The sequence below is a fragment of the Saccopteryx leptura genome, chromosome 5 (assembly GCF_036850995.1).
Source record: "Saccopteryx leptura isolate mSacLep1 chromosome 5, mSacLep1_pri_phased_curated, whole genome shotgun sequence".
Lineage (NCBI taxonomy): Eukaryota > Metazoa > Chordata > Mammalia > Chiroptera > Emballonuridae > Saccopteryx > Saccopteryx leptura.
This window is the reverse complement of record NC_089507.1, coordinates 85,967,745-85,980,164: the sequence shown is the minus strand read 5'-3', so window position 1 is coordinate 85,980,164 and position 12,420 is coordinate 85,967,745. Positions and strand designations below refer to the sequence as shown.

Genomic DNA, 12,420 nt, shown 5'->3' with positions numbered 1-12,420 from the left:
CACAGAGCAGAAACCTCTATGGGAACCAGTATGAGGTCAGGAAAACCAAAACTGTAATTGAAATTGGGTGGAGGCTCAGTGTGAACAAGTCTGAGAGTTAAAATTCCATAAGGAATCCAGTCATGATGTTGGAGCGGGGGGGGGGGGGGGGGGGGGACGACTCACTTTTGTCCAGGAGCCATTAAACAAGGGGACGAGGAAAGTAACCACAATGAAATACACCAGAATATTCTATCTTCACACAACCTGTCCTCAAGAGAAACTGTTTTATCAGAGCCTAGACTGCCTTGGAGAAGAGAAATACCCAACTCCATTCCCTTGTAGCCATCCTGTGTAACCTAAAATGATAAGAAAAGACCTGAGAGGCACTAGTGAAGTTCACAGTCCAAGGGCACAGGGAGGATATTTAAAAGACTGAGACCTAATCATAGGACTATAGAAAACTTCCCTTCCCCCCACACCTGACCACCATATACCAAAGGTCCTTTTATCCAGGACATCATGATCACCTTTAAACAAAAATATATACAATATATTCAAAGGAAAAAGAAAAAACAAAACAAACAAAAAAGCAAGTTTGAAGACACAGAGAAAACATCAGAGCCAGACCAGACATAGCAAGGATATTGGAATTATCAGACCATTAATTAAAAAAAAATACTATGGCTGATATACTAAGGGCTCCAATGGAAATATGGACATGTTAGAATAGATCAGTAGTGTATGCAGGGAGATGGAAATTCTAAGAATCAAAAAGATATGTTAGAAATTAAAAGCACTGAACAAATACAGTGGTATCTTGAGATACAAATTTAATTCATTATGTAACCGAGCTCTTAAGTCAGTCAACTTGTATATCAAACTGCCGATATTGGACCCATGCCCCAACGCGCCAACTAGCGGCAGCTTCCCGAATCACGACTCATATCTCGGAATTTCACTCAGATCTCGAACAAAATTATGGACCAAGTCACAGCTCGTATCTTAAAAATTTGTATGTTTGTCTGTTCATATCTCAAGGTACCACTGTAATGCATCTGATGGGTTCATTAGTGGACTGTACACAGCTGAAGAAAGACTACCTGAACTTGGGGATATTTCAATAGAAACTTATAAAGATGAAAAGCAAAGAGAAAAAAAGGTGGAGAAAAAGAAACAAATAGAATATCCAAGAATGGTGGGACAGTTATAAAAGATGTAACATACTCATACTGAGAATACAAGAAGAAGAAAGACAAAAAGCAACAGAGGATGTTTCAGGCAATAATTTTCCCCAAATTAATAGCAAATAGCAAATCACAGATCCAGGAAGTTCAGCAAACATGAAGCAGGTATATTATACTTAACCTGCAGAAAATCAAAGATAAAGAAATCTTGAAAGAAGCCAGAAAAAAAAATCGTTACCTATAGCAAAGCAAAGATAAGAATCACATCTGACTTACTTATCCTCAGAGATCAGGTGGGCAAAAAGATAGTGGGGTGAAATATTAAAGTGTTAGGACAACAAAACCATACCAGCATAGAATTCTGTATCCTATGAATTATCAAAAGTGAAGGAGAAATAATGACTTTCTCAGATCAAAACTTGAGAATTTATTGCCTTGTGAAGGTATAAAAAGAAGTTCTTCAGAGGGAAGATAATGAGATAAGTCAGAAACTCAGATCTACATAAGAAGGAAAACATTCAGAAAAGGAATAAGTGAAGGTTAAAAACATTTTATTTTTTACATTCTTAATTGATCAAACAGATACCAGTTTGTTTCAAATAAAAGCAAAATATATTAACTGATAATAGGTAATTATAGCTAATGCATAAATGAAATAATTGATACCAATGATACAAGAAACAAGAAGAAGAAATTGGGAATACTTAGTTATTTATAAGGTACTTACGCTACCTGTAAAGTGGTATAGTGTTACTTAAAAGTATACTTGGATTAGTTGTAAATATATATTGCAAAATCTAGGGCAACTACTTAAAAAAATGAAAGAAGTATAATTGATGTGCTAAGAAAGAAGAGAAAATGGAAGTATATAAAATAATCAGTACAAAAAGCAAAAAAGAATGAAAGTCAAAAACAGAAACAAAGAACAAGGGCAATGAGTAGCAAACAGTAACAGACATGGTATATATTAACTATATCAATAAACTTAAATGTCAGTTGTCTATCACTTCTTGGTCTTTTGGCTAAGATCAAGTGTAAATGTCAATTGCCTAAATACACGAGTTAAATAACAGTGATTATCAGTGTATCAAGAAATAAGATCCAACTATATGTTGTCTATAAGAAATCACTAATAAACACATACAATTAAAGGGGTGAGGAAAGATATACCATGTAAAGGTTAATTATAAGAACTGTATGATTTCACACATAGGTGGGATGTAAAGGTGAAACTTATGGACATAGATAAAAGTGAAGTAGTTACCAGGAGGGAGAGAACATGGGAGAGGGGGAAGGGGACTTGAGTAAATGGGGAGGTGGAGGGTGGGGAAGGGTGTGAAGGGGGACAAATACATGGTGACGAAAAATGATTTGACTTTGGGTGATGGGTGTACAACATAATCAACAGTTTAAATACTATAGAAATGTTCACCTGAAACCTATGTACTCTTACTGATCAATGTCATTCTGTTAAAATTAATTTTCTAAATAAAATTTTAAAAATATATTTGACAAAGGAGGCAAGAGCATACAATATACCAGGGGTCCCCAAACTTCCAGTTCACTGTCCCTCAGACCATTGGAGGGCCAGACTATAAAAATAACTATGAACAAATCCCTATGCATACTTCACATATCTTATTTTAAAGTAAAAAAACAAAATGGGAACAAATACAATATTTAAAATGAAGAACAAGTAAATTTAAATCCACAAACTGACCAGTATTTCAATGGGAACTATGCTCCTCTCACTGACCACCAATGAAAGAGGTGCCCTTTCTGGAAGTGCGGTAGGGGCCGGATAAATGGCCTCAGGGAGCCGCATGCGGCCCGCAGGGCTGTAGTTTGGGGACCCCTGCAATAGACTAAGATCTCTTCAATAAATGGTGTTGGGGAAACTGGACAGATAGGTGCAAAATAATGAAACTAGGCCCTGACTAGTTGGCTTAACGGTAGAGCTTTGGCCCAGCATGTAAATGTCCTGGGTTTGATTTCCGGTCAGGGCACACAGGAGAAGTAACCATCTGCTTCTCCCCTCCTCTTTCACTGGTGAATCTTACCAAACATTTAAGGAAAAAATTATAACAATTCTCAGAGGGAAAGGTGAGTGGGAGGAGGTAGAAAAAGGTAAATGGGATAAATGGTGATGAAAGAAGACATGACTTTGAGTGGTGATCACACAATACATATACAGATGATGTATTTTAGAATTGTACACCTGAAACCTATATAATTTACTAGCTAGTGTCACTTCAATAAGTCCAATTTTTAAAAAAATAAAGTACTTCTGTTGGATGAAAAAAAAAAAAATCTAGGATTCCCCTGTTAGTAGGGTCTTTCCGTAGTATCTAGTTGCCAGAAACAAGATGTCTACTATCTTGGCCTTACCCTGTCTACCTCTACTTCCTGCACATCACTAAGATTCTTTATATTCTCCCAAAGGCCAGGTTTCATTTTTTTTCAGCCCTTACCCCCTTTAAAAATTTATGCCAAATATCAACTGAGTTGTCCTTTCAATACAATGATTTCATGTGCTCCTAATAAAAGAATTTGGCACCCTGCCACTGTGATCTTTAATAGATTTGAGAATTCTTATCACAACCAATCATTTTCTTATTTCTGATAGGAAAGCTACTTTAAAATAAGAAATGAAGAAAATCTCATTATATTACTATGACTTTTTTTAAATGCCATACATTATGAGAAATGTTTAGCACTTTAAAATGTTCATATAGTTTTAAGTATTTTTTAAACTTTATTGAAAACATGTCCCATAAATTGACAGGGATTTTAGAATATATGTTAAATAGATATTTTGTCAACCAAACTAACAATTGACATTATTCTACACCAGCAATTTTCAATCTTTTTCATTTCATGGCCTATGTAATCTAATTACTAAAATTCTGCAGCACACCGAAAAATATATTACATTTTTTGCAGATATGACAAAAGAAGGTAGGTATTATTGTGATTGATTTATAAAATAATAATAATAGTAATTACCTACCCTTTTTACTCCAAAGTGACTTTTTAAAAAATCAAATGCTTATACTTGTATGTAAGGAATCTGGTACCAGGAATTAACCAATCAGATGCAACCTTATTATGCATCATGACCAATAAGATGCAGCTTTATTACATTACTTATATATTTTTGGTTCAAGACAGGACATTCATATGAACAGCAATTATCAGTTGACTGTTGTCATTTTTTCATTTAACAATCTAAGGGGAAAGAGGACAATGTCCCTAACTAAATAGTCAGGTATTGCATGTTTTAAAAAGTCTTGCAGCACACCAGTTGAAAATTGATGGTCTACATCATGTATTATTAGATAGAACTGGCTATTGTTACATTTAGTAAAATTCATCTTTTAGATGTAGATATCTATGTGTATATATATATAGAGAGAGATAGACATATTCTTTTTATATTTCAGGAATTTTATTTTTTATGCTATGGTGTGTAACCTGGTCAATCTCAGGCCTTGACAGTCTCCCTGGTGGAAATTTATTTGGACTATTAATGATCTTTTATTGTGCCATGATGGGGGGAAAACTTTTGGAACTCATTAGAATACCTTCAGTGCCTCAACTTCCACCTCTTCTTGGTAAGGGTATAATTAGTTCTCATTTGTTTTTATTGACTATGTACAAATTATGAGCATAGTCTAGTCAGAGTAAATATCATTTAGAAATGTTTTAAAGTAATATGATTTATAGAGCTTCTTTATATGCATATATGTACTGTGTATTAGTGTATATAGCTCATTTATAGATTATAGATTTATTCTCTATATATACACCCACAGATTTTTTTCTGAAATATATATTTTTTTCTTTTTTATTGAATTTATTGAGGTGACACTGGTTAACAAAATTACACAAGTTTCAGGTGCACAATTCTACAACACATATCTCTATACTGTACTGTGTGTTCCACCCCAAGTCAAGTCTCCAAATAGAAATACATATATTTTTATTTATTAACTTTTTAGAAAGAGAGAAAGGGAGAGAGGATGACAGAAGCATCACTCTGACTGGGGATTGAACCTGCAAACTTGTGTATTGAGATGATATGCTAACTAACTGAGCTATCCAGCCAAAGCTAGAAATATATTCTTAGGCCCTGGCCAGTTGGCTCAGTGATAGAGTGTGGATGTCCCGGGTTCTATTCCTGGTCAGGGCATACAGGAGAAGCAACTATCTACTTCTCCTCCCCCTCCCCCTCTCTCTTCTCTCTCTAGATCTCTCCCTTCCACAATCATGGCTCGGTTGGAGCAAGTTGGCCCCAGGTGCTGAGGATGGCTCCATGGCCTGACCTCAAGCACTAAAATAGGTTGGTTGAGGAGCATCGGAGCAATGGCCCCGGATGGGTAGAGCACCCCCCTTAGGGGGCTTGCCGGGTGGATCCCAGTTGGGGTGCATGAGGGAGTCTGCCTCTCTGCCTCTCCAATTCTCACCTAAGAAATACATATATTTAAAATAATTTAAATATACTCAATATATGATTCTTGTGACTTTATCATTTGACAGGACATTTTAACACTTTTAAAAGTATTATAAAGAAAGAAAAATTTTTAAAAGACTGGCTTTTTCTGTAGATAACCTAACTCAAATGCAGTTACAAGATTTAAATATTTTAGTGTTCATTACACCGAAAAGTCTTGTGGTTTTTGAGTAAGCTATTTGGGTATCTCCACTATGCGTATTCATGGATACATCATCTGCCTAACCAGGATTATACCCTATTTCTTCATCACCTAAGTACATACTTCTCCAGGTAAACAGAGGAAAATAAATGGAAGAACTTCTATCAGAGGTGTTTTGTATCTTCTAAGTATTCAATACATCCAAATATTTGATAGAATTTAAATAAAAATAATCTCTGCATTTGTCTCCAACACCCTTACTATGTCCATACACTCTTTCAGCATCACTTAAGTATTCGTTTAACGTTCTTTCCTCCTCTTCAAAACTTTTATTCTTGCTCTAGCTTAAGCTATTTTGTTTCCAACTATCCCATGGACTATGGCAGAGGCTTTTAATTGGTCTCTCCTCTGATTGTATGTCTATTTAAGTCACCAAGACCATCACAGAAAACATGCAAGAGTCATTATGTCACTTCCTGCCTAAAACTTTCCCATGGCACCTTAGTCTGCCAAAGCAGGTGGGAATGTGGAGTGGGGGTAGCTATTCACAATCTGATTCCTCCTGCCCATTCTCCCACTTTCATCCTTGCCCTTTATGTTCCAGCAACACTGGATTACTAGTTGTACTCCATTGAGATAGATCATTTATCATCTCCATTTCCTTTTTTTTTTTTTTTTTTGTAATTTTCTGAAGCTGGAAATGGGGAGAGACAGTCAGACTCCCGCATGCGCCCGACCGGGATCCACCCGGCACGCCCACCAGGGGGCGATGCTCTGCCCATTCGGGGCGTTGCTATGCCACGACCAGAGCCACTCTAGCGCCTGGGGCAGAGGCCAAGGAGCCATCCCCAGTGCCCGGGCCATCTTTGCTCCAATGGAGCCCCGGCTGCAGGAGAGGAAGAGAGAAACAGAGAGGAAGGAGAGGGGGAGGGGTGGAGAAGCAGATGGGCACTTCTCCTATGTGCCCTGGCCGGAAATCGAACCCGGGATTTCTGCATGCCAGGCCGACGCTCTACCACTGAGCCAACGGCCAGGGCCTATCATCTCCATTTCTTTATGCTGTCTTCTCTACTAGTGTGTAACTTGCCCTTCCTTAATCAAAGAATGAAAGACATTGCATGTTATTATTAAACATTTCCATTTCCTCTCTTGGAAAAATGAACTGAATCAGACATGATTTATTTTCTTTTTTGAAGGGATGTTACTGGCTGGTTTTACTATCAAGAATATTCCAGTCCTCAGTGAGTTCATCCATGTTAGTAACACGTGGTCTTCAACTTTAAGAAACATTGCCCTTACCATTATCCTAATACGAGCTGGACTTGGACTCGATCCACAGGTAGATTTCCAATTATACCGTGAGTAAAATTACTTTAAATATTAGAGGCTGGTAGAAAAGGAAAAGAGGAAGAATTTGTGTTATAGCCGTTTCAAGTGGAGTCTGTAAACAAAAGTAAGATAAAGAACAAAAATGTGCAGAAATACTGGAACCATGATTTCCATTTCTTACCATTATTACTGATATGAAGAGAAATCTCTGTGATGTGAGATCTCCATTAGAGATAGCCTTTAGTTATTTGCATAGAGATGTGTCCCTTATGCAGCATTGTATTATTTGGGAGTTGTGGCTCTTCTGTGGAGAACTATTTACTTTTCAGTTAACAAAGTATAAGATCACCCCACCAAACGTTTTTGCTTTTGTTTAGTTGTATTTCTTTCAAAGAGATTAAGAATTTCAATAATAGTTTTGTTTTATGACTTTTTTCCTGCAAAAGTATGTTTCTGATTGTCTTTGCATTATTGTAAAAGCTAATCTTTTATAATATTTTCTAAAATATTACTATCTAAGGATCATAAATCTATTTGGGTTTTTAAATGATTCACATAACAGCTTCTCAAGTAGATGTGGCAATTGTGTAAGTTTAGTGGTAATATCTCAGGAGCATAAATAATTATAGACAATGATAATTTATATATATATTCTCCAATAGAAAATTTAAACCACTGAGAAAATTTTGAAGTTCACCCTTTTAGTTAACTATGCAATTTTTAAGTGATTTTCTTATTTCTCATATTGATATTTTCTATTTATAATTAATTAATTAAACAGTTCATCTCTAAAAGTTAACTGATGGAAATAAAGCTCTATTTTCATTATACTACTTACTAGAAAAATTAAGGAAGGTAGGCCTAGTTATTTAATCACAGAGAAATGGATCTTTTTTTAACAATTAAAATATAACTATGTTTTATAAAATATGCAATAGTTTATAATCCAGACTATGATGACATACAAAATTATCTGTATTAGCATTTCGAACCCCATGAAACAATCAGGAAATTTAGTTTAGTAAAAGAGTGTATATTTTAATATTTTCTTAATTAATTTTCTTGCTGGCTATTATAAATTTGTCTAAATATAACTGTCTTTATATTTCAGGCTTTGAAGCATTTAAAGGGAATTTGTTTAAGATTGTCTGTGGGACCATGCCTCATTGAGGCATGTTCAACTGCTGTTATTTCCCACTTCCTTATGAATTTTCCCTGGCAATGGGGATTTCTATTAGGGTAACTTTTTCTCGTTTTTTCTTATGAAAAATATTTAATTAAATATACTTGGTTTAGAATTATTGATACATTGAGAATATTGAATAGACAAGCTTCTCATTAAAATTATTTTCACAGTGGTAGAAAACCTTGAAAATCAGGGGGTCAGAAGCAGTTATATTCTAAATCTACCGTATTCTTGGCAAACATGCCGAATCCCTAAATGTTTAATGCCAAGATAATTCACCTCATCAATTTATTCCTTCTCTGCTATATTGCAGTCTATCTCTACTTTTAATCTATCTAATGGACCCTTCCTTATATACTACATTCATGTATTACATATACATATATGTGAGAGTTTTTTTATAGATATAAATATTGTAACCAAAAAGTAAGCAAACAATTATTCCCTAAATTCAAATGTTTCATCTATTATTTTCCACCAACGCTTTCTTTCAGGCCCAAATCCTTCAGAATAATTGTTGACATTCCTTATCTCTGAATCTTGAACTCTTTATTTTTCCATCCCTTTTTAACTTTTGCCTCCACTTACTCATTCCAATTAAATTTATAGCAAAGTTCACCCATTATATACTTACTGCCAAGTTCAATGAATTTTTAAATTAAATTTTATTATAAAATATCCAAACATATTTTTTTTGAAAAATTAGAACTTTACAAATAAAAGTAAAAAGACTTTTGATCATACCTTCAAATCCTACTGCCCATACTATACTATTACCCGAAGTGACAGCTCTTAATGAGTTTTGTATCATTCTAAACGTTCCAGTCTTCTAAATCTTTGTAGAAAAAGGAGTGTTATTTTGTATATTTTTATAAAAATAATATTTCCTGTCTGTGACTAACATGTTCATATCCTTTGTTCATTTTTCTATTGAGTTATTTTCTTTCTTGTTCATTATATCAAATCTTTGTCTGTTATTGGTATTGCCAATAACTTGTCCTAGTGCACCACTAGATATGTAACAATGATTATGGTGACTTCTTAATCTAAAAAAATTAGTATTTCCAACAGATAAAATGTTCAATACATAAAACCATTTTTTGACCATGAAATCATAAAAGGACAGAACAGAGAACCAGAAATAAAAACCCACACCTTTATGGTCAACTGATATTTGACAAAGGAGGCAAGAGTATACAATGGAGTAAAAACAGTGTCTTTAATAAATGCTGTTGGGGAAATAGGACTGGTACATGCAAAAAAATGAAACTAGACCACCAACTCACACCATTCACAAAAATAAACTCAAAATGGATAAAAGACTTAAATGTAAGTTGTGAAATCATAAACATCTTGGAAGAAAACATAGGCAGCAAACTTTCCAATATCTCTCATAGCAATATTTTTTGCTGATTTATCTCCACGGGCAAGTGAAATAAAGGACAAAATAAACAAATGGGATTATATTATATTAAAAAGCTTTTTCACAGTAAAAGACATCATTAATAAAATAAAAAGACAACCCACACAATGGGAGAACATATTTGCCAATACGTCAATAAGGGGTTAATAACCAAAATTTATAAAGAACTTCTAAATCTCAACACCAGGAAGGTAAACAATCCAATTAAATATTAGGCAAAGAAACTTCTTCAAAAAGGACATACAGATGGCCAATAGGCATATGAAAAAATGTTCACCTTCACTAATTACCAGAGAAATGCAAATTAAAACAAAAATGAGATACCATCTCACACCTGTCAGATCGGTGCTCATTAACAAATCAATACACAATAAGTGCTGGAGAGCCTGTGGAGAAAAGGGAACCCTCCTGCACTGCTGGTGGGAATGCAAACTTATGCAGCCACTGTGGAAAACAGTATGGTGTTTTCTCAAAAAAATTAAAAATGGAACTGCCTTTTGTTCCAGCTATCCTAATTTTAGAAATATATCCTAAGAATCCCAAAACACTGATTCAAAAGAGGATATGCACCCCCATGTTTTTGCAGCACTGTTTTTGTTGAGTGAATATTTTTTGTCAATGTATCATCTTGTAACAATATATTGGAAATATCTGAACAAGAATATCCTTCATATTGAATCTTATGGCAAGTGCTGCAGCTAGAGTATCAACATTCAATCTTGATTTCTCACTTGTCCAAAAATCATTAGCAACTAAAAAAACTCTTTCAACTGCTGCATTAGTTCCAGGACAGCACAATGTAAATTGAACAAGAATAAATAAATTTTCACATGGAATATGTTCATTTTTGAAATGGCTGAATATTTCCTCCCATCTTTTATCAATTTTGAAGTGTTCATTTTCCCATTGTATTAATTTTTCAGAATTTAAACATATATTGAGTCTTCTAATTTCTTCAAAGAGACTGTTGTCATCTGTTTTGATGTCTGGCATTTCTTTAGTTAAAAACTCAAGACAAGATTCAATATCTGTCCAATATACTTGCGATGAAGTAAAAAAACACCATTGAAAATTATTTCCCGTGATGTTTGTTTCAGACCATTCTTCGATATATTGAAAACATGTCTTGTAAAAATTCTGCACTTCTTTGATAAACATTTCTGTTATGCCTGCATTTGATTCCTGTAAGTCTGACAATTTTCTTTTTATAATTAAAAGAAAAAATTTTTCTTCAAAATGAGATTTATATTGAAGGATAAAGTCATTCAAAATAAGACTAACTTCCATAGCTGAAATGTGTTCACCTTCAATCTTTTAAATCGTTTTGTGAAAAATAGATGCTTGATTATGTACAAAATATATTAATATCTCAGATATTTTATTATTAAAAAACAATTCAAGTATTCTAGGACATTTGTCTGAACTTAAAAATATGAATGGAGAGGCTCAAATAGTTGTAGAACATGCTCTGTAGCAGGTGTTAGAGCAAGCCATCTAACTTTTGAATATCCTAAAAGTTTTTTGTATTCAATATTTGCTTCTTCACAAAAGTGTTTTAAAGTAGCAACACGAACAGTAAAATGACTAACATGCAAATAAACTGTAGTTATTATTACTTCTACATTAATTGGCATGGCACATGATACTGTTTTGATTGCATTTGACAAAATATATGCATTACAACCTATTCCTAGTATTTTCTTTTGGAGTAACTCTTGTAATTTTACATACACATTATTCACTCTTTTGCATCTTTGCCCACCAAAATTTGTATTTGTATTATCAGCCATTAGTGTAACAACTTTGGATTTCAAATTGTTTTCATTTATTACTCTGTATAGATGGTTTGACAAAATTACAGAAGTTTCGTCCTCAATGGATTCTAAATTTAAAATTTTTACTTGAATGCCTGTGGTAACATTAAAATATGTTACTATTATTGTATACAATTTAATTTCATTATGATTTGATGCATCAGATAAAACTGTTACAAATGCTGCAGTTTCCAAGTCCTCTGTAAGTATTTTGTCACATTAATTTTTTATTTAGTGTGTTTATATAGATTCTAGTGTCCCACGAATACATCCTCCCCTCCCCCTTTTCCTCCAGGATTTGCTTTTCTGCTCTTATCCCATCCTATCAGCCTATCATCCCCTTTCCCTCTGTCCGCTTTCCCTCTGGATCCTTTGATCCCGCCTCTGTCTCTATTCTGTTCTTCAGTTCATATTGTTCGTCGGATTTCTCAAATGAGTGAGGTCATATGATATTTTTCTTTCTCTGCCTGGATTATTTTACTTAACATAATAGTTTCCAGGTCCATCCATGTTGTCGCAAAAAATACTATTTCCTTTTTCATGGCCCCATAGTACTCCATTGTGTATATGTACCACTGCTTTTTTATCCGCTCATCCACTGATGGACACTTGGGCTGTTTCCAGATCTTGGCTATTGTAAACAATACTGCCATATTCATGGGGGTACATTTCTCCTTTTGAATCTTTGATGTTGTGTTCTTGGGATATATTCCCAAAAGTGGGATGGCTGGGAAAAGGCAGTTTGTTTTTAATTTTTTGAGGAATCTCCATACTGTTTTTCATAGAGGCTGCACCAGTCTGCATTCCCACCAGCAGTGCAGGAGGGTTCCCTTTTCTCCACATCCTC

At 34.4% G+C, this 12,420-nt stretch overlaps 1 protein-coding gene across 2 annotated transcripts in view; it reads left to right on the top strand.

The window, feature by feature from the left end:
- Window positions 1-12,420, top strand: part of SLC9B1 (solute carrier family 9 member B1) — an 89,290-nt gene that overhangs the window by 4,890 nt on the left and 71,980 nt on the right. For both annotated transcript variants that reach the window (XM_066383899.1, XM_066383898.1), the window contains exons 3-5: window positions 4,610-4,780; window positions 7,018-7,160; window positions 8,262-8,389. In XM_066383899.1, the coding sequence (XP_066239996.1) occupies window positions 4,610-4,780; window positions 7,018-7,160; window positions 8,262-8,389 (442 nt within the window). The remainder of the gene's footprint in view (window positions 1-4,609; window positions 4,781-7,017; window positions 7,161-8,261; window positions 8,390-12,420) is intronic.